This window comes from Microcebus murinus, chromosome 16 (assembly GCF_040939455.1).
Source record: "Microcebus murinus isolate Inina chromosome 16, M.murinus_Inina_mat1.0, whole genome shotgun sequence".
Lineage (NCBI taxonomy): Eukaryota > Metazoa > Chordata > Mammalia > Primates > Cheirogaleidae > Microcebus > Microcebus murinus.
Window position 1 is genome coordinate 33,766,291 of NC_134119.1, and position 23,415 is coordinate 33,789,705.

A 23,415-nucleotide genomic window follows, 5' to 3' on the forward strand; every position below is an offset into this window, starting at 1 on the left:
TTTAAAGACAAGTATTTTATCCAACTTACCTGTCAACAGACAGCTATCCAGGAGTGATCTTAGGTGGCTTATAAGAATATATAAAATAAATAATATACAGGCCAGGCGTGGTGGCTTACGCCTGTAATCCTAGCACTCTGGGAGGCCAAGGCAGGCAGATCGCTCAAGGTCAGGAGTTTGAAACCAGCCTGAGCAAGAGCAAGACCTCGTCTCAACTCAAAATAGAAAGAAATTAATTGGCCAACTAAAAATATATAGAAAAAAATTAGCTGGGCATTGTGGCTCATGCCTATAGTCCCAGCTACTCAGGAGGCTGAGGTAGGAGGATCGCTTGAGCCCAGGAGTTTGAGGTTGGTGTGAGCTAGGCTGACGCCACGGCACTCTAGCCCAGGCAACAGAGTGAGACACTGTCTCAAATAAATAAATAAATAATATATACAGCAAGGTAAATCAAAAGTCTAAATTTTCTCATCAACATAAAATAAAGATATTACCATCACTGTATAAAACTATTTATTCTCTAAAAGATTAAGAAAAGAAAATTATTTCATGAGACAGAAGAGGTACTTAATAATTGTAAGTTCTCCACCCCGATCCCTTCTTACCCTAGACTATGTTCAAATCGATTGTGTGAAGCTCCTGGGAAAACATAGTAACCACCTCCCAACTGTTTAATATATCGAAGCCGCTGAAATTGAGGCGTATCGATGATCCGGATGAGAAGAGGGTGGAGCTCAATGTGGCCATGGATAGGATCATTAATTACCTAGAAAATTATGTTTAAATTAATATGAGTAACAATAAATAACCCAATCCAAAATTTTTATGTAGCCATTCCTAACTACAGTGCAAAGTCAAAGCTATTTAATTATTTAAGTAATAATAATAAGGGAAATGACAATATATTAATATCATTACCTTATTTAGGTATCACTACCAGACAGATCACATATATTGGATCTGGGTATATTAACAAGTTAGTCTTGTAGTCTTGTATTCAAGTTAAACACACTCATTTAACATATTCATTTCAACTTAAACATACTCATTCAAATCATGTAAGCCATATTACTATAGCCATATTACTACAGTGTCTAAATTTTTTTCTAAATGTATCCATATAGTACCCATCACTAAAATAGAAAGGAAGGGAGGGAAAGAAACTCTTCTATGATATAGATTAGAAATACATAGGAAGATAAAATTCTATAGTGCTTAATGTTACTCAGAAATACTTAGTAAAGATAAAGTCCACTATTATTCATTACTCTAAACTTAAACAGGGGCTTTAAATATGAGTGAAGATTTAATACCCCTCTATGCATCTTTAAATAAAGATATAACTTTCTTAACTTCATAATAACTGCCTTTTAAAGAGCAGGCTACAGAATAATAAAAGAAGCTGATCAGTTAGATGACTTATCAGATTACATGATATTCAAACTGCTCCATGAAATATTTAAAAAGGATATGGCATTCTAGGTGAAGGATCTTGTCTATCCCATTGTTGCTATATTCTCAGAACCTATCATACACCATCTTGACTGCAGGCACTTAGCAGGAACTCAAACATTTTTTGAACGACTATTGGTGAATTGCTATTGCAAAGTAATGTATGTTAATATATTGGATTATTCAGCATGTACCATGTCTATATACATAAATATGTAAAGTATGAATTACAGAAGTTCAGTGCTACAAAGAAGCTTATAGGAGTCATCTGGTCCAACATTTGTACATGTTGGTAATAAGGAATTCATTTCCTTTAAAAATATAGCCATGCATCCCACAATGACATTTTGGCCAATGATGGACCTCATATATGATGGTGTTCCCATAAGATTATAAAGGAGCTGGAAAATTCCTATACTAGTGACACTGTAGCCATGGTAATGTTGTGGCACCAATGCATCACTCACATGTTTATGGTGATGCTCATGTAAATAAACCTACTGCACTGCCAGACATATAAAAGTATAGCACATCCAATTATGTAAAGTATACTTGTATGCTTGATAATGATACTTGATGATTATAAACCAGCATGTTGCTAGTTTATGTATTTACTATATTATTTATATATATATATATATATATTTTTTTTTTTTTGAGACAGAGTCTTGCTTTGTTGCCCAGGCTAGAGTGAGTGCCATGGCGTCAGCCTAGCTCACAGCAACCTCAAACTCCTGGGCTCAAGTGATCCTACTGCCTCAGCCTCCCGAGTAGCTGGGACTACAGGCATGCAGCACCATACCCGGCTAATTTTTTCTATATATATTAGTTGGCCAATTAATTTCTTTCTATTTATAGTAGAGACAGGGTCTCGCTCTTGTTCAGGCTGGTTTCGAACTCCTGACCTTGAGCAACCGGCCGCCTCGGCCTCCCAGAGCTAGGATAACAGGCATGAGCCACCGCTCCTGGCCTATATTTTTTATCATTATCTTTGAGTGTACTCTTTCTACTTATATTAAGGCAGGTCCTACAGGAGGTTTTCCAGAAGGCACTGTTATCATAGGAGATGACAGCTTCATGCTTGTTATTGCCCCTAAAGACCTTCCAATGGCACAAGATGTGGAGGTGAAAGACAGTAACATTGATGATCCTGACTCTGTGTAGGCCCAGGCCAACATGTATCTTTGTATCTTGGTTTTTAACAAATAAGTTTAAAAGTTAAAAAAAAAATTTTAAATACAGAAATGCTTATGGAATACAGATATAAAGAAACAAAACTATATACGGTCGAACAATGTCTTTGTGTTTTAATCTATGTGTTATTAAAAAATAGTAAAAGAGTTCAAAAAATTTTTAAGTTTATAAAGTTTTAGTAAGCTAAGGTTATTATTAAAGAAAAACATTTTTTATAAATTGAGTATAGCCTAAGTTTACAGTATTTATAATGTCTACAGTAGTGTACAGTAATATTCTAAGCTTTCACATTCACTCATCACTCACTGACTCACCCGGAGCAACTTCCAGTCCTACAAGTTCCATTCATGGTAAGTGCCCTATCTATATAGGAGTACCACCTTTATACCACATTTATATATCTTTTCTACGTTTAGATATGTTTACACACATAAATACCATTGTGTCACAATTGCCTACAGTATTCAGTATAGTAACATACTGTAAAGAATTAGAGTCCAGCAGCAATAGGCTATACCATCTAGCCTACATATGTAGCAGGCTACACCAGCTAGGTTGTGTGAACATGCTCCATGTTCCCAGAGTGATGAAATCACTTAACAATGCATTTCTCAGAACTACCCTGGTTAAGCAATAAATAACTGTAGTTCAATTCAACTTTGGTACTGACAGCTTGAGTCAAGTAATGACCAGAATTCACAACTCTGTTAAATGATATGTATGCATGTTAACAAAGAAAAGATATATGGTGATGTTTAGTGATTACTAATTTTTCTCATCTGCTCTATAAAACTACTTTATGATTATTAAAACTACATCAAGGTTAGCCTTTAATATACCAGGAATTGGCCGGGCGCGGTGGCTCACGCCTGTAATCCTAGCACTCTGGGAGGCTGAGGCAGATTGCTCAAGGTCAGGAGTTCGAAACCAGCCTGAGCAAGATCGAGACCCGTCTCTACTAAAAATAGAAATAAATTAATTGGCCAACTAAAAACATATATAAAAATTAGCCAGGCATGGTGGTGAATGCCTTGTAGTCCCAGCTACTCGGGATGCTGAGGCAGTAGGATCACTTGAGCCCAGGAGTTTGAGGTTACTGTGAACTAGGCTGATGCCACGGCACTCTAGCTCGGGTAACAAAGTGAGACTGTAGCTCAAAAAAAAAAAAAAGATTTATTCACCCTAAATATGTTAAAATAAAATAAATTTAAGCAACTTTATGAAAGTAAAGAACTCAGTGAAAATTAAATTATTTTTAACTTACTTAATATCATACCACATATTCTCTTTCTTTTCATGTCACATGTATGGTGAATACTTTCTCATGTTTTTATAACCTTAAGGCCAGGTATGTTAAGATTTTATAAGTTGGGTAAGTGATCTATGTTTATGCTTTTCTACATACTTAATGTATTTTAGTTTTTCTTCTGATTTAAACACTCTGTGCTTATTTTAGAAAATGCAGAAAGTTGAAAAAGTAAAGATCCATTCCATCACCAAAAAGATTTCTTTCCATTCTCTTTAAAATAAATTTTACATGATTGAGTTATATCACTTTCTATTCAATAAACACAATACGCCCAGATTCCTCTTACCTTCATTGTGTCAATGAGAGTCTGATTCAGTCGCTGGATATGACTAAGCAGCTTCTTCCTCTCCCACAAGGAACTACAATTATAATAGGATAAGCAAATCTATCACTATTTGCTTAATAATCATCCCTGGAACACATAATCGTATATAATCAACTCTAGATTATCTACAATAATAGAAAGAGAAGTTAGATTGGAAGGATCAATAATTCAAACATACTTCTCCTAGAAACCCTCTTCTACCTTTCTCCTAAAATAGGGGACTCTCCTGCTAAATCAATGTAGGTATCGCCCAGGGTTCTGCCCTTGATCCTCTTCTCTCTTGTAAACTCAGACTTGATAAACTCAACATCTCCATCTCTACTCAATGCTTACTTTGTACATCAAACTTATTTTAACCAAACTGAAGTCAACATCTACTCTCACAAGCCTGGACTGGCTTATGAGCACCAGGTATGACTTAGGCATGAATCAAATATACACATGAAGGTTTTAGCTTTATTTATACCCACATCTTCCATTGTCAGTAATCCCTTGTAATGCTCCAGTTTCAAGAAAAAATTTAATGGGAATTAGATTTGAAAAGCTCAAAATCCTGTGATTATTATCCTACTTCATTTACAATTACTTATTAGTCCTCACTCCTGGCTAAGTGTCAACAGAAACAGGCAAGGGGTTTTACTGACCTAGTAGCTAATCAGATTGAAAATAAATCTTTTGCTAGAAGCCATATGTAGAAGTGGAGTCAGAAGCACTACACTGGCCTCTCTGTTGTACTGAGATTGATGGTAATAAAAAATCTAAGAATGATATTCTTGGGATGAATAGAAGCATCAGTATAGCTGATAATTAATGCAGCATACCTTCTGTTTTACTATTCCCCATCCTCCTCCTCCTCAGTATGACATAACAAGCACAGCACAAAACCAGGCTTCACGAAGTACTTATAGGTGGACTCAGGTTAAGGGTAGTCACACAGTTGAGCATAACCAGAAGTCACAGCATAAAATACTAACACTAAACTAACCTCACTACTACCCAGTATTTTCCTGAACTGATACTCAGTATTTATTACTTAATTAAAACCTGGATGGGCATGGTGGCTCATGCCGGTAATCCTAGCACTCTGGCAGGCCAAGGCCAGAACATTGTCTGAGGTCAAGAGTTCGAGACCAGCCTGAGTAAGAGCAAGACCCCATCTCTACCAAAAATAGAAAAAAATTAGCCAGGCATGGTGGCGCACACCTGTAGTCTCTGCTACTCTGGAGGCTGAGGCAGGAGGATCACTTCAGCCCTGGAGTTTCAGGTTGTAGTGAGCTATGATGATGCCACTCCACTCAACACAGGGTAGGGATTACAGGCATCAGTCACTTTGGGAGGCTGAGGTGGCAGGATCACTTGAGGCCAGGATTTTACAACCAGCCTGGGCAACATATCAAGATCCCATCTCTGCAGAACAAAAAATTTAAAAAACTAGCCAGGCATGGTGGTGTGCCCTTGTAGTCCTAGCTACTTGGGAGGCTGAGGCAGGAACATTGCTTGAGTCCAGGAATTTGAGGTTACATTGAGCTATGATCATGCCACTGAATTTCCAGCCTGGGATAGAATGAGACCCTACCTCTAAAAAAAAAAAATTTTTTTTAAATCCCCCCAAACAAAAAGAAACGATTCATAAGGAAATCACTGATTAGAGTATATAAAAACCATCATCAAAAATCTAGTTTTTTGTTTGTTTGTTTTAGAGACCGGGTCTCACTATATCTCTCCAGGCTATTCTGGAATTCCTGGGCTGAAGCAATCCTCCTGCCTCAACCTCCTGAGAAGCTGAGATTATAGTTAGGAGCCACTGTGCCTGGCTTTTGTTTTGTTTTCTTTTGAGCAAAGGCTATGGCATTAAATAAAGATTTAAAGTAGCCATGGGCCAGGATACTTAAACTATAATAAGATTTTATTTCTGTATTCCAATGTTTCTGAATCTAATGCTTCTTACAACTGGTGTGTACATTTAATGTAACAATGCTTAACTAATAGAAAAACCTTTATAAATCAATGGTTGTTTGTAAAATTGAGGGGAAATAAGATGTACATGTCTAAACTGGATTCCCCCTAGAAAGCAGAGTCCAGGACAACAGCTTGCATACAAGTAATTTATTTTGGGGTGTGAACCCTGGGGACTGGAGTAGGGTATTAGGAAGGATGAAATAGGAAATAAGATAAAGACAGTACAAAGGTACAATAACAGGTTGGTTGCATTGGTATCACTGTGAACGACTGGGTGGAGCAGTGAGTAGGGCTAATCCCACTGGCATCCTGTAAGGCAGCATTGTCCAGAAGAACTTTCTGTAATGATAGAAATGTTCTATATCTGCTCTGTCCAACATGGCAGCCGCTAGCCATAGTGGCTATTCAGTACTTGAAATATGGCTAGTCTAACTGAGGAATTTTTTATTAATTTTAATTAATTTAAACATGTAGCTAGTTACTACCATACAGAACAACACAGCTCTAATGAGTCTTGCAGAATCTATCTGAGTTATGAAGTAGGACACAAGAATTATGCCGTATAATCTTTCTTCGGGAATTTTGTCTGTTTTGTTCACTCAGGTGTCCCAAGTTCCTGGAATAATGCCTAACATACAGTGAGCCTCCCATAAATATTTGTAGAATGAATCAATAGTATTTGGGTTGACAAAGACATACATGGTTCCCATGAAAAGGACTCTATTAGAGCAAATTCCATTTAGTTCAAATGGTAAGTGACGGCCAGGCACAATGGCTCATGCCTGTAATCCTAGCACTCTAGGAGGCCGAGGTGGGCGGATCATTTGAGCTCAGGAGTTACAGACCAACCTGAGCAAGAGTGAGACCCTATCTCTACTAAAAATAGAAAGAAATTAGCTGGACAACTAAAAATATATATAAAAAATTAGCCAGATATAGTGGCACATGCCTGTAGTCCCAGCTACTTGGGAGGCTGAGGCAGGAGGATCGCTTGAGCCAGGAGTTTGAGGTTGCTGTGAGTTAGGCTGACGCCACGGCACTCTAGCTTGGGCAACAGAGCGAGACTCTGTCTCAAAAAAAAAAAAAAAGGTAACTAATAAGAAATAGGTAGCAAAAGAGTCTTTGAGAGGACTGAGGGGGCTGAGATGTAGTTATGAAAGAACCAAGATGAGGTCCCTGAAGGTTCTGATCCAAAGGATATTTACTGCCAGTCAGTTAAAGATCCTACAAAGATCTTGTTTTACAATCTACATCCACTATCAATTATTAATACTAAGCGATAGGACATGAAGTAATGCAGCATAATCCTTTGTTTTGATTCTTTGGTTACTGTTACCACAAACAACTTTTAGTTAAGTGGATTTGCAAAAGAAAAGACCCTATTTCACCACTGTTGCCAATTCCCTAATAGAAACAAAATCTCTATTTTAAGGAATTTAACACTGGATCCTCAACTGAGATTTTTTAAATGGCCCTGCTCTAATCTAGATGCTAGAACCTCCAGCCATACATAGAGATCTATCTATCTATCGAAAGATTTATTAAGGGCTAATTATTGTTGTCTCATTATTATCCTTTTCACAGGTACAGAAACTGAAGGGCCAAATAACTTGTCCCAAATTAGACAACAAAAAAGTGCCGAACTATTTTGCATAGTGTCTTTAAATCTAATATCAGGGATACATTCCAGTCTTAAGATAGCTTTAGGAAGACCTAGAACTATGTTCAGGATAGATTTGTAGCTTTGATTTTCTTGCCAATATTTTTTTCCCTCTTGGTTCTTATATATTTTCTGGTGCATATAATTCAATTATTCTGAACTTCAGAGTAAAAAGTTGGTCACCATAAACTTCATGAAGGCTTGTTCATACAATTCTTCTTCTTCTTCTTTTTTGTTTTCTTTTTGAGACAGAGTCTCATTCTGTCGCCCCTGGCTAGAGTGCAGTGGCACCATCATAGCTCACTGCAACCTCAAATTCCTGGGCTCAAGTGATCCTCCTGCCTCAGGCATGGTGGTAGGTATCTGTAGTCCCAGTTCCAGTAGCTGGGACTACAGATACCTACCACCATGCCTGGCTAATAAAACACTTCATAGATTTAAAATGAGGGCAGGTAATACCAGAGATCCTGCGCTTTGTCCCTCAAAGATGGATAAAGTATGTTTGTACAATGTGAATTTTTTTTCCTTTTAAAAAGCATCAACTATAGAAGATACAACTATAGAAGATACAATGTGAATTTTATCATTCTTACCTTATTCCAAGACTTTCAAGATGAGATTCATCAAGATAGGACAGTAATGAGCCTGTGATTTTATTTTCTATGGAAGAAAGAGGAGAAAAAAGACAAATAAATTCAATATTTACAAATATGCTTTTCAATTTCTTTCAATTTGGATCCACCAGAATTTATTCAGATCAACATTTGGTGAGCACCTACTATAGGCAAGTACCACTTTTTTGATCTGCTACTTGTAAAGTCTTAATTTTAATTAGGTAACTAAACCAAGAAGCATTTTTTGATAAATCAGATGAAAATTTATTATTATTTTTTTTTTTTTGAGATAGAGTCTCACTCTGTCACTCAGGCTGGGCTCAAGCAATCCTCTCACCTCATCCTTCTGAGTAGCAGGGACTACCAGGGATGTACCACCATGCTTGTCTCATTTTTTTAAAAAATTTTTTTGTAGAGATGCAGTCTCACTATGTTGCCCAGGCTAGTCTTGAACTCCTGGCCTCAAATGATCCTCCTATGTTAGCTTCCCAAAGTGCTGGGATTACAGGTATGAGCCACCTTGCCTGGCAGAAAATTTAAAATTATTTATGGCCGGGCGTGGTGGCTCACACCTGTAATCCTAGCACTCTGGGAGGCCGAGACGGGCGGACTGATCAAAGTCAGGAGTTCAAAACCAGCCTGAGCAAGAGCGAGACACTATCTCTACTATAAATAGAAAGAAATTAATTGGCCAACTAATATATATAGAAAAAAATTAGCCTGGGTGGCTCACGCCTGTAGTCCCAGCTACTCGGGAGGCTGAGGCAGCAGGATTGCTTGAGCCCAGGAGTTTGAGGTTGCTGTGAGCTAGGCTGATGTCACAGCACTCACTCTAGCCTGGGCAACAAAGCAAGACTCTGTCTCAAAAAATAATAATAAATAAAATAAAATTATTTGGAGGGAAAGGCCAGCTGCAAAAAGTGAAACGTGACTACCTGTGGGGTTTCGCCAGGACAGCAATTACCTTTCAAACCAGTAGGGTTTGGAGTGGGGATGAGGAAGGAAACTTGAGTCTATTGTTCTTAGAATCATCAGGTTAAAACCTCAGGAATGCCCAAAGTGTTTTCTCTAAAACCTCCTGGGAAACCACACAATACTCTGTGCTTTGAAAAAGTTATATATAGATACATACTATGTGGTAGGATTTTTTCCCCTTTTTCTATTAATATATAGTAATTCTAGTCTGTCCTGACCTCAGATACTAGAACTCTGGACTATGTTCAAACAAAAACCTTCTTTCTAAAGGTAACAAGAGAAAATGAGGAAGTAGTTTTCTGAAAAGAAAAAAGTGTTTAAACAAACTAGTTTTTTTTTTTGTTTGTTTGTTTGTTTTTTTGAGACAGTCTCACTCTGTCACCCTGGGTAGACTGCAATGGTATCATTTTAGCTCACTGTAATCTCAAACTCCTGGGCTCAACTGATCTTCTTGCCTCAGCCTCCTGAGTAGCTGGAGACTTGAAAGGGGCAGCCTCGCTGAAATAACAAGAAAATACCTAATCCTGTAATAATTTTCTTATAACAGCTAAAGATCAATCACTAATTTTTTTCTCTTTCTCTTTGTCCCCATAAAATCAGCAGGCCACTTGGCCTTGCAGCTGGCATCTCCTTCTCTTTCTTTGGGATGCCATGCCTCTCCCTGCTCTCCCTTTCTCTTCTCTCTCTCTCTCCCATTCTCTGTTTCCTTCCAAAAGGATAAAATAAATAATTTTACTTTTATATATCCTAATCTCTGCATCTCCACTCTCGAGGTGAACACTTACCTACCAGGCTTTCTACCCTAACAGGACTACAAGCTTGGGCCACCACACCTGGCTAATTTTTTTATTTTTACTACAGATGGGGTCTTGGTCTTGCTCCTGAGCTCAAGCAATCCTCCCAGCTCAGCCTCCCAGAGTGCTAGGATTACAGGTATGAGCCACTGAGCCTGGACCTTTTGTATTTTTATATTACAAAAAAGTTACTCAATGTAAAAAAATCCATACAACGTGAAAAAAAAAAGCATAAAATATCAACTTACTTAAGTTCTCTTAGTAGATAACCACTGTTAACATTTTGGATTGCACCATTCAAAATTTATTTATGCAATTATATAATTTTACATAAAAATGAGATTAGGTTGTTTGACAACCTATTTTTTGCTGCTCAATGTCATAAAAATTTTGTCAATTATTAAATTATAGATCATTTTTAATGGCTGTCTTGTATTCCACAGTATAGATATATCATAATATATTTAAACAATTTTTCTGGATCTTACTATCCTCACATCTAAAATAGGTATATAACTGAACCTATGTCATAAGAGTTTTAAAGATTTTACAAGATAAGACATGTAAAGAGCAGAGAACAGTATTTCACACAAACTAAATACTCAAATGTCAGCCATTGCTATTATTTATTACTATTATTGATAGACATTTAGGTTATTTCTACTTTGCTATTTATAACCAATGGTTAGAAGAATCATTTTAAATATATTTTTTGGACACTGGTCCAATTATATCTGCAAATTCCTATACATGAAATTCCTATTAGTCAAAAGGTATTGCGAAACTATGCATGGTTGAGTCAACTGAAGCTTTCAACAACTTTCTTGGATTAGCCACTTTCCCCTATTATCAAGCTTTTAAATCTTTCCCACTATAAATCAAAAATTGGTATTTTAAAAATTACTGTTGACACTGAACATTTTTCTGTGTTTACCAGCTAGTTGTCAGTGGTTTGTTCCTGTGTTTTACTCATTTATCTATTGAAGTGTTTTTCCCCCTTGCTTTAGTTGATTATCTAATATTGTTTATATTCGCCAATGTTTTTTATTTTTATTTTTATTTTTTTGAGGCAGAGTCTCATTCTGTTGCCTGGGCTAGAGTGCCGTGGCATCAGCCTAGCTCACAGGAACTCATGGACTTAAGCGATCCTCCTGCCTCAGCCTCTTGAGTAGCTGGGACTGCAAGCATGCACCACCATGCCCGGCTATATATATATATATATATATATATATATATATATATATATATATTTTTTTTTTTTTTTTTTTTTAGTTGTCCAGCTCATTTCTTTCTATTTTCTTATTTTTTTTAGTAGAGACAGGGTCTCACTTTTGCTCAGGCTGGTCTCAAACTCCTGAGCTCAAACGATCCGCCCACCTTGGCCTCCCAGAGTGCTAGGATTCTTCCAATGGATTTTAATGAGAACAGTTGTTAAGGTATAGCTGGCATGAGTTATGAGGTGGGTTCAAAGACCTATAACCTTAAAAAATCCAGCTCTGCTTTTTTCTATCAGTGTGACCTTTGGTAAGTTACTTCACACCTTTGTACCTTACACATATCCATCTGTAAAAAGTGTGGAGCATAACAACTAATTTCAGGGTTCTTGTGAGGCTGTATTCCACACAAGGAAAGGGACCCTGTACCATATGGTTTTGTGAAATAAAACCAAATCTGGGGAGAGAGGGAGGCAGGGAGGGAGGGAGAGAGAGAGAGAAAGAGGAAAAAAAGGAAAGAAAGAAAAAAAAGAAAGACAGACAGACAGACAGACAGACTTTAATTAGAAAAAAGGTCTATTGCAATAGGGAGAAAGCTCCAACCTCAGATATCTGCAAGCAGCTCAAAATCAAACAGAATAAAGGTTCTTTTATAAGGTAAAGGAGTGTCTTTACAAAAAGTTTAAAAATCAGCCAAGTGTGGTAGTGCACACCTGTAGTCCCAGCTACTTAGGAGGCTGAGGCAGGAGGATCGCTTGAGCCTAGGAGTTTGAGGTTGCAGTGAGTTATGGGTGACAGAGGGAGACCCTGTCTCAAAAAAAAATAAAAAAGAAAAAAAGAAAAGGAAAAAGAAAAAGGTAAGCAACGGGCAAGAAGAAATAAGTAGAATTTTTGCATGGGAACCTGGACAAGCAAGGGAAAATGATCAGTGGAGGTCTAACAGGACACTCTCTCTCTGTGGTCAGCTGGTCCCCAGGAGAAGCTGATCAGCAATGGGGGTGGGAGCAAAGTCTACTTTTTTAGAGCAAGCAAGAACTCAGGGGTCTATAAGGAAAAGAGTGTAGGGAACCTGTGACCTTTAGGCCACATGTGACCTTCAGGTTACTGGAGTGCAGACTGAATCCAAATTTTACAAAACAAATCCTTATTAAAAGGGGTGCATAAGGCCGGGTGCAGTGGCTCATGCCTGTAATCCTAGTACTCTGGGAGGCCAAGGCAGGCAGATTGCTCAAGGTCAGGAGTTCGAAACCAGCCTGAGCAAGAGCGAGACCTCGTCTCTACTATAAATAAAAAAGAAATTAATTGGCCAACTAATATATATAGAAAAAATTAGCCGGGCATGGTGGCTCATGCCTGTAGTCCCAGCTACTCGGGAGGCTGAGGCAGCAGGATTGTTTGAGCCCAGGAGTTTGAGGTTGCTGTGAGCTAGGCTGATGCCAGGGCATTCACTCTAGCCTGGTCAACAAAGCGAGACTCTGTCTCAAAAAAAAAAAGGGGGGGGAGTGCATCAGAGGAAGATGAAGCTTTTCTTGCCTCCTTTGGTGCTTAATAAAGAACAGTTTTGACACGAGAAGGCTGCAGGTTCCCCACCTCAAAGACATGAGCAATTGGGAACACTTGGTCAGTTTTTACCAATTGAAAGCATGTAGGGTTCAAGAGAACACAGATCATTCTGGAGGCTGATGAGTTAATCAACAGAATACCACTGAAATAGAGAGCCAACAATATAGCCAATCACATTTGGAGACAAAATATAAAACTACTTCACCCCACCGGCTGTTAGTCAAAGAAAAAAATCCATCCCTGCAGTGGAGGAAAGCAAAAAGTGGAAAGGGAAAAAGAGAAGTACCATTTCCTATACCCATTCAAGCTATATTTAGATCCTGAAGCACTAAAGTTCCTCCTACCCAGGCTCCAACCTAAGCAAACAGGGCTCCACCCTACAAATGCAAAAGTTTACTGAATTTGCAAGTCGTGGCCATCAAATAACCACCTTCCTATTAAACAACTCTGAGGACTTGAGGCAACACTCAAGTCTCACGCCCAACACAAAAAGTTGAGTAGACTTGAAGTGGACGGATGCTTGAACATGAACCAGTAAAGTCGCTTAAAACTCAACCTACACCTTTCCCCTTGACATGTGGCCAAACTATGGAAAGCTGGGGATTCAGTGGTCAAGTGAACAACCCCAGCGTTCAGATTTAGGAGGGGCAACTGCTTTTAAAGAGCAAGACACGACCATCGGTAAGCTTTGCAAGGACTGTCAACACACACTTATTAAGCTCTACTGAGATGCTAAGGGAGGCAGTGGGAATTCAGAGATTAAGCAAGTTCCTTCCACTTTAGGAAAACCCCAAATTCAGGGAGGAAATCGAAACTTAAAAGCGCCAGAACATCCTTTCATGTGGCAAGTGTTCAAGGAGCTGCGGTTAGCAGACTGGGGTCTCCCGAGGCTGGTGAGCCTGAATGACAGCATGCCTCTGACCAAGGTCTGGGAAAAAACCTTCTAACAAAAAAAAAAGGGGTGGGGGGGACCTGAGTCTCGCCTGTCCGGCGCTGGGGCGACCAATTCCTGAAGAAACCCAAAGAGTAAGACCCAAATCTACACTTGTCCCTCCTAGGTTCGCCCCTCCCAGGTTCCCAGAACCTGCTCCCTTCCCACGGATCCCCTACCCCAGGCGCCCCCATTTCTCCTTCCTCCGCCCCAGGGATACCCCTTGTGGGTGCCTCTCGCGTCAGGTCTCCCTTCCCTGCCTCGGGCCCCTCCTCAGCAGGGCTAGCCGCCTCCTGTCTTCCCTCCCACGGCGGCCCCCGCCGCAGGTCCGCCCTTCGGGGTGCCTCCGCGTCGGGTCTCCCTTCTCGACTTTAGGTCCCCTGGCATGGCCCCCTCCCCCAGGGCGCCTCTCCTCAGATCCGGCTGCCCCGCGCCCCTCAGGCCCCCTACCTCGGAAGTTCTTCAGCAGCCCGGGCTCTCTGAAGCCACTGCGCTGGAGAAAGGAGCACACCTGCTCCGGGCCCCACGTCTTGTGGTCTGGGTGGAGTACCAGGCCCGGGGACCTGCCTGCCGCTGCGGAAGGAGTGCTTGGTGGGGTTCTTGGGCTGCCATCGCACCGGGGCCGCTTTGAGGGCTGCTCGGACTCCGCTCGCTGCATGACTGCACCCGGCCGGCACAGCACAGTCAAGAACCGCGGCGCCCAGCCCGCGCGCAGGCGCTCTGACAGCCTGGCGCGGGCAGCGAGTCCGCTCAGCATAGCCGACCCGCTGTCCTCCTGCGCAGGCGCACTGACAGCTCAGCCCTTGGGGCCAGGCAGCCTGGGGGCATCTAGCCTCTAGGTTCCCTGCGCAGGCGCAATGGCAGTCCAGTCGTCCTCATCTCCCTCCGGACCGAACGTGAAAGGGCGTGGCCAGAAGCTGCGCAAAAAAAGGCAGGGGCGGGGGAATAGGGTGCTTGGGACCACACTCGCTAATAGGGACGCCTCTGATTAATTGAGGGTATACACCTCCAAATGATTGCGCCATGCCTTTGCCAGTTTTCAGATGCCCCAAACTTAAAAGAATCCTAAAAGACCATCAGGCTGCCGGCATCTTCCCACTAAGAGAAAAATGGGCAAGAGGCTGAACTAGAAGACCCTGGAATGATTGAGGGTGTCTTTTTGCATTTCACAAGTTCCACAGTATTGCTGGCCAGCTACGGGTGCTGGGAATACTTGTCATCGGGTTTCCACACTCAGGAGCAGACTTCAGACTCCTTTCCAACTGGAGACAGACTCCTGGAAAGAAGAATCCTCAACTCCTCTTTCCATGCCACCTCCGTTCATACTGGCCCAGAGGAAGGGAGGTGGCCAGTATGATTACTTAAAATGTACTTTGTACATGTATTTTCACTAACTGGTGGTAACAACAGTGAAAATGGTGGGCATTTTCCTCTCACTTAGCCACTCTGGGACAGGGCCCAAACTTCCCTATAAATACTGGTCCTTGCAATTGACTGGTGAAAGGACAACCGCTACGACTAATAAAACCAATACACCTTCCCAGCAACCAACCCATAGACCTATATAGGGGATAAAGGATGAATGAGGCAGATTAGCTTATCATCAAGCAATATGATCTAGTGGTCTAATGGTGAGGCAAACTATTCCTAGCAAACAGAGGTTTACAGTGTGCCAGGCACTGTTCTAAGGGTTTTACAAATATTAATTTATTTAATTATCACAATAACCTTAGGATGTAGGAAACAGGCACAAAGAGAAAAGTAATTTGCCCAAGGTCCCACAGCTAGGAAATAAAGAAGCCTAGATTCAAACCCAGGAAACGTAGCCTGGCTTCAAAGTCCATGCTTTTAAAAACTTGCCAACCATTCCTTGTTAAAGGGTTTTTGTTTTTGTTTTTAATTTTTATTTATTATACTTTTTTTTTTTTTGAGGCAGAGTCTCACTCTGTTGCCCAGGCTAGAGTGAGTGCCGTGGCGTCAGCCTGGCTCAAAGCAACCTCAGACTCCTGGGCTCAAGCAATCCTGCTGCCTCAGCCTCCCGAGTAGCTGGGACTACAGGCATGCAGCACCATGCCCGGCTAATTTTTTCTATATATTTTTAGTTGGCCAATTAATTTCTTTCTATTTATAGTAGAGACGGGGGTCTCGCTCTTGCTCAGGCTGGTCTCGAACTCCTGACCTCAAGCAATCCTCCCGCCTCGGCCTCCCAGAGAGCTAGGATTGCAGGCGTGAGCCACCGTGCCCGGCCTATTATACTTTTTTAATTTTAATTTTACAGTGCTTTTTACAATTCATCAGATCAAAAAGGGGGTTTTGATAGAAAATTATTTTCTATTAGTTAACCCAAAATTTGCAATTGCTCCCTCTTTTCAGAGACCTGTGAGGGAAAGTATAAAGAGGTGTTCCATCTGCATACCCTTAAGCATGAGAATACTTTCTGAAAAGAACTGAAGGTTGCCAAGACTTGTGAAACTGAAACAAAGGAGTAAAAATGACAACAAATAGCAAATGTGTAAAAGACTTATTTATATCTCAAGTCAGAAATGGCTGATTTGAAAACTTGTGTTTTTAAGAGTTGTGAGAAAACCTGCCCTGATAGCATGGTTTCCTATGGTGATATAAGGAGGATTTTTAGTTTAATCAATTGAGTTGTTCAAAGCAGTTGCTTTTAAAAACTCTTACTTTTGGCCGGGTGCAGTGGCTCACGTATGCCTGTAATCCTAGCACTCTGGGAGGCTAAGGTGGGAGGATTGCTCAAGGTCAGGAGTTTAAAACCAGCCTGAGCAAGAGCGAGACCCCCGTCTCTACTATAAATAGAAAGAAATTAATTGGCCAACTAATATATATAGAAAAAATCAGCCGGGCATGGTGGCGCATGCCTGTAGTCCCAGCTACTCAGGAGGCTGAGGCAGAAGGATTGCTTGAGCCCAGTAGTTTGAGGTTGCTGTGAGCTAGGCTGATGCCACAGCACTCACTCTAGCTTGGGCAACAAAGTGAAACAGAGTCTCACCAAAAACAAAACAAAACAAAAAACCTCTTATTTTCTATGTTTTGTTTGTGAAAGAGTATAATTTAATGCCATATTTATTATTTTCCCCCCAACCTCTACTTTCTAGGGGGCCTTTGATCTGGTCCTAGATGGTTGGTTACTTGCTCAAGGTCTTATGGCTGGTCAGTAACAGAGTTGGATTCAAAGGCAGTCTACCTGACTCCAAAGTATAGGCTCTTTCCAATTGGCTGCTTCGCTTACTCCACTTAATAGTCCTGGTGGTCCTTTTCCATTGTCATTCCACAGGGTGGGAAGTAACATCCACCAGACACAGGCCCTGGGCTCTGGCCATAGTGAAAGAAACAACTGCTCACGCTCTCTTCTTCTAAAGTCAGTCGCACATGATTAGAATTAGAAAAAAACATTAGATCAACTAATTTTAGGCCTACAGCCTGATGATCTTGAATACCCCCAGCAATTCTTCCCTGACTTTCTTCATCTGCTTTCCACCTAGCAAGCCAAGTTGGACAATTTCTTTCTGGCCTTGTGATTTTTACATGTGTTCACAGCTTCCTCTTAAACCAGTGTTTTTGGTTCTGAAGTCTCAAGCCCAGCTACCACCATGCTCTGGTTCTTTATTTTAATTCCTCTTCATTGAACTTAGACATTCTTTTTTCATCTGCCCAGATCCCAAAGTGAAGCCAACATTCTTAAAAAAAAAAAAAATCATTTTCTTTGTCTGCTAAAAATAATGCTCAAGAAAGAAAACTTGGAAAATAAATACACAAAATATATACACACATACAGAGACAAAGATCACCTTCTAGTGTGTTCTCTATTATCAGTCTTTTTCTGTTCATAGATGCAGAAACTTGTCTCCAGGTCTGAAAATTCTTTGAAAAAAAGATCCTGAATTATAATAGTTACCTAATATGAGTCAGACATTCTACTTGTACTTTACTTTATTATTATTATTATCTTATTTATTTATTTATTTTTTTGAGACTGAGTCTCGCTTTGTTGCCTAGGCTAGAGTGAGTGCTGTGGCGTCAGCCTAGCTCACAGCAACCTCAAACTCCTGGGCTCAAGCAATCCTTCTGCCTCAGCCCCCCAAGTGGCTGGGACTACAGGCATGTGCCACCATGGACAGCTAATTTTTTCTATATATATTAGTTGGCCAATTAATTTATTTCTATTTATAGTAGACACGGGGTCTCGCTCTTGCTCAGGCTGGTTTTGAACTCCTGACCTCGAGCAATCCGCCCGCCTCGGCCTCCCAGAGAGCTAGGATTACAGGCGTGAGCCACCGCGCCCGGCCTTATTATTATTTTTTGAGACAGATTCTTGCTTTGTTGCCCAGGCTAGAGTGAGTGCCATGGCGTCAGCCTAGCTCACAGCAACCTCAAACTCCTGGGCTCAAGCGATCCTACTGCCTCAGCCTCCCGAGTAGCTGGGACTACAGGCATGCGCCACCATGCCTGGCTAATTTTTTCTATATATTTTAGTTGGCCAATTAATTTCTTTCTATTTTATAGTAGAGATGGGGTCTTGCTCAAGTTGGTTTCTAACTCCTGACCTTGAGCAATCCTCCCGCCTTGGCCTCCCAGAGTGTGTGCTTTACTTTAGATCCATAATTTCTAATCTGGCTAACAACCTCCTTAAATAGATATTATACTAGTTAGGCTTATTTGTTTCTAAACATATTCATTGATTCATTAAATATTAACATTTACTGGGTACTTACTATTTGCCTGGCACTGCCCTAGGCACGTCAAGGTATTGATTCTAGGCATCAATGAATTAAATAAGACAAAAATCCCTGTTCTAGTGAAATTTATATTCTAGCAGAGGGGAGCCTATCAATGAACAGTAATGTAAATAACAATAATAAACTTACATTATATGTTAGAAGTTGTTGCTATGGAAAAAAAATAGAGCAGGGTAAGAGATTGGGAATAGAAGAAGATAGGGTCACCATTTTGGATAGGGTGGCCAGGGTAGACATTTGTAGAAGGTGACATTTGAGCAGAGACTTGAAGGAGATTGAAGGAGTCAGGTATGCAGGGTCTGCAGGAAAAGAATTCCAGATAGAAGAAACAGCCAGTGCAAAGGCCCTGAAGCAGAAGTATGCCTGGAGTTGAGAAACAGCAAGGAGGCCATGTGGATGAGGCAGAGTGAGTATAAAAGGAAGCAGTGAGAGACGAGGTCAAAGAAGGTACAAACTATGGGGGCTATAGGCTGCAAGCAACTCTCAGGTCCCATCCTTACAGCTTCACAGGTAGAGGTGAGAGAAAACTTCTGCTCCTCCAGTTCCAACAGAAAATTGTAAGGGGATTGTAACAAGTCTGGACTATATTCATTCTCAGATCAGCAGCTTGTGGAAAAGGTTATAAAATGATTGACCCAATCAGGTCACATGTTTACCCCTTGGGTCAGAGGGCAAGGTCTAGTCCCAGTAGGAGGAGAATCAGTTTTGGACTAAAGGAGCTTAGGAAATTTCACCCCAAAATATGACTACTTGCTATAAAGAGTATTTTGAATTAAAAGCTCTCAGAGATAAACAGGCCTTCGAAGGGGTTTTCCATCTATCTGCATAAGCCAGATTGACCCATCAAAAAGAAAAATTGACTTCCTTTCCCTCACTGTTATCTCAATATATTGCAGGAAAGAAGATCAAGAATGCAACCAGAACTGGACCAAATTTTTTTTTTTTTAGACAGAATCTCACTCTGTATCTATGGTAGAGTGCGGTGGCATCATCATAGCTCATTGCAACCTCAAACTCCTGGGCTCAAATGATCCTCCTGCCTCAGCCTCCTGAGTAGCTGGGATGACAGGCTAATGTTTTTTATTTTTAGTAGAGACAGGGTCTCGCTCTTGCTCAGGCTAGTCTTGAACTCCTGACCTCAAGTGATCCTCCTGCCTTGACCTCCCAGTGCCACCCAGCTGGGCCCCAAATAATTTTAAACATGACACCTGTCACTTGGGTTAATTTACAAGTCAATCTGTTTGTCTCCATCCATTCTTTCTCCCAAGAATCTATTTACCTTTGCTAGCAACCATTTATTGCCCCTAAACAGAATTACCTATATTCCTCATCTTCCCATCCCCTCTAAAAAGGAGGGCATAAAAATTTCTGGACCTCATTGGGTTATCATTCTGTGATTCTCCCCATGCACAAGGTAAATAAACCTCTTTTTCTTATTAATGTGTCTTAATTGTGAGTTGATCTTTCAGCGAATTTTTGGGGGAAAGGGGAAGTTCCCCCTCACCCTCACAGAACAAAGACCCCAGGTATTATTATACCCATTTAACAGATAAGGAAATGAAGCTTAGAGAGGTAAAAAGTCAGGGTTATACACATGTTTTAAGTGCTCTGGGTTGCACCTAGATCTGCCTGGAAAACCATTTTTCTATTCTGCATCTTAATTCGAATACAAGGCTTATAAGCTGTTGCTGGGAGAGAGGCCATCTCATCCTATAAAGTATAGTGTGGCTCCTTGTGAGTGGCTCAATGTTTAGGGTGGGAGTGACCATGTATTTGAAGTTTGGGATACTGAAACACATAAGGGAGTGGCCAGACTTCCCTTAGGGGACTGGGGTATCCCTGGGTAAAAATAACTCATGGATTCTTTAAAACTCATCACTACGGGCCAGTTACAACTCATATTTCAAACACAGCCCTGGTTCCTAAATTCAAATGGTAGTTGCATCACCCAGTCTTATTCCAACATAGATTTGCTTGAGAGCTCCTAAGTTACAACAAAAGGGGAATTTGCCACTGCTATGGTTAACTATCCTAAAACCATTAGAAGAGCTTTATGAAGAAGCAGACACTGTGGACAGACCCTGGGTCTCTGATGAGGATACTCAGCCATTTGATCAACCAACCAAAATATCCATCCCATCCTATCTTTGTATTTCCAACTACATGAGCCAATGCATTTCCTTAGCTTTTAATCTAATGTATATTGAATTTTCTTGTGTGTGTGCATGTGTTTTCTGAATTTTTGGATTTTTTTTTCTCCTTTGTAACTGAAAGCATCCATGAAATGCTTTGCAACTCCAACATATGACACTCAGCTCCAGAAATCCAGTGTAATCTGGCTGATTTTCCCCTTGCAGTGATGCTTATATCCAATCCAGTCTAGTACAATTCCACATCATCTCATGTCCTACTGTCTCTAGTGAATACCACTGTCAGCCAAGTTCACAAACATCTTTTTCTATAAGAAATTCTTTGTTAGGCTGGGCGTGGTGGCTCACGCCTGTAATCCTAGCTCTCTGGGAGGCTGAGGCAGGCAGATTGCTCAAGGTCAGGAGTTCGAAACCAGCCTGAACAAGATCGAGACCCTACCTCTACTATAAATAGAAATAAATTAATTGGCCAACTAATATATATAGAAAAAATTAGCCGGGCATGGTGGCGTATGCCTGTAGTCCCAGCTACTCGGGAGGCTAAGGCAGGAGGATTGCTTGAGCCCAGGAGTTTGAGGTTGCTGTGAGCTGGGCTGACCCCACGCACTCACTCTAGCCTAGGCAACAAAGAGAGACTCTGTCTCAAAAAAAAAAAAAAAAAAAAAAAAAAAAGAAATTCTTTGTTGCTCACTGAATGGAACTACAGCATTACAGACTGAATTGTGGCACACCCCCTGCCCCAACCACAATTCATGTATTGAAACCCCAGCCCCCAGTGTGACTGTATTTGGAGGAGACAGGGCCTTTAAGGAGGTAATTAAGGTTAAATGAGATCACTGGGGTGGGACTTTAATCTGATAGGACTGGTGTCCCCTCTCCCCTTTTTTTTTGTAGAAATGGCATCTCACTATGTTACCCAAGCTGGTCTTGAACATCTGTGCTCCAGCGATCCTCCCACGTTGGCTTGCCAAAGTGCTGGATTACAGGAGTGAACCATTATGTCCCCCTCTACTGGTGTCCTTAAAAAGAGATGTCAGAGATCTCTCTTCTTGCTGATACACAGAGAAAAGGTCATATGAGGGGACACACTATCTACAAACCAGGGAGAGGCCTCACTAGAAACCAGCCCTATTGGCACCTTGATCTTAGACTTGCAGCCTCCAGAATTGATAGAAAATACATTCCTGTTGTTTAAGCCACATAATGTATTATTTGGTATTTTGTAATGGCAGCCCTAACAGACTAATATACATGGCTAACATGTTTGTATTATGCAATGTCCACTCCTGAGTTGAAGACCTAACACTGGATATTTTGACTTAGTGGTTCCCAACCTTGGGGCCCTAGACTTCTAAGGGGTTGGGTACTGGTTATTACACGGAGCCCCTGCATCTTTAAGGATATCATGCAAAGTGAAGCCTCACACATACTTATCTATTTCTCTACCCTAAATGTGCCATAGTTATTAACAAAATACAGATTGATTTAAGTGTTAAGGAAGCCTTTGATCATTTTGCTACATACCTTTCTCAAAGTTAAATAGCTTGTTTGCATATTGATCCTTATCTTGACTCCTCTCTCCAGGCAGTCTGAATCCATTCCTGTGCTTGGGATTTGTTAATCCCAGGAAAAATAGTTTCAGAATTTTTCTAATTTCTTAAAATCAGTAATGTGGATGGGACTGGAATATTGGTCTGTGAAGCTGCAATTTCTGTAATAAACATATTGTTTACCCATATTGTGAGTTAAAGTAGAGCAATAAACGTAGTAATGTTTAAGATGGTTTTATTCACATTTTTTACAAGACTGAGAACACCTTAATTATTCCTATTAAAGAGAAGTATAAGTTGGGTACAGTGGCTCATGCCTGTAATCCTAACACTCTGGGATGTCAAAGGGGGGGGATCGCTCAAGGTCAGGAGTTGGAAACCAGCCTGGGCAAGAGGGAGACCCAATCTCTACTAAAAATAGAAAGAAATTAATTGGCCAACTAAAAACATATAGAAAAAATTAGCCAGACATGGTGGCGCATGCCTGTAGTCCCTGCTATTCGCGAGGCTGAGGCAGAAGGATCTTTTTTTTTTTTTAATAGCATATTATGGGGGCACCAGTGTTAAAGTTATGTATGTTGCCCATGCCTCCCCTCCCCCTAGAAGGATCTCTTGAGCCCAGGAATTTGAGGTTGCTGTGAGGTAAGCTGACGCCATGGCACTCTAGCCAGGGTAACAAAGTGAGACTCCGTCTCAAAAAAGAGAGAGAGAGTGAGAGAGAGAGAGAGAGAGAGAGAGGGAGAGAGAGAGAGAGAGAGAGAAGTATAATTTGCATTTGGGGTGGCTGCAGGGAAGTGAAGTTTCCCCTGTTTAGCCTTAGCCCATGCTCTGAGTATCAGGGAGAAAATTGGCACTAGATTCTGGGGAAGAGAGCAGTCTTCCTTTAAGGAAAGACCCTTTTCCTTGAGCAAGTGGTTAAGATGGCACTGAGCCTTCAGGGTGAGGGAGGAAGTTGGTGCTAAGGCTTC

General features: G+C 40.8%; 1 protein-coding gene across 2 annotated transcripts in view; it reads right to left on the bottom strand.

The window, feature by feature from the left end:
• The window catches only part of SAMHD1 (SAM and HD domain containing deoxynucleoside triphosphate triphosphohydrolase 1), a 52,320-nt gene extending 37,546 nt beyond the window's left edge, over positions 1-14,774 (bottom strand). The window contains 4 exon segments of one of the 2 annotated variants that reach the window (NM_001309948.1): positions 606-766; positions 4,242-4,314; positions 8,493-8,559; positions 14,441-14,648. In NM_001309948.1, the coding sequence (NP_001296877.1) occupies positions 606-766; positions 4,242-4,314; positions 8,493-8,559; positions 14,441-14,648 (509 nt within the window). 2 annotated transcript variants of the gene reach the window in all.
• Between the last annotated feature and the right edge of the window lie 8,641 nt (positions 14,775-23,415).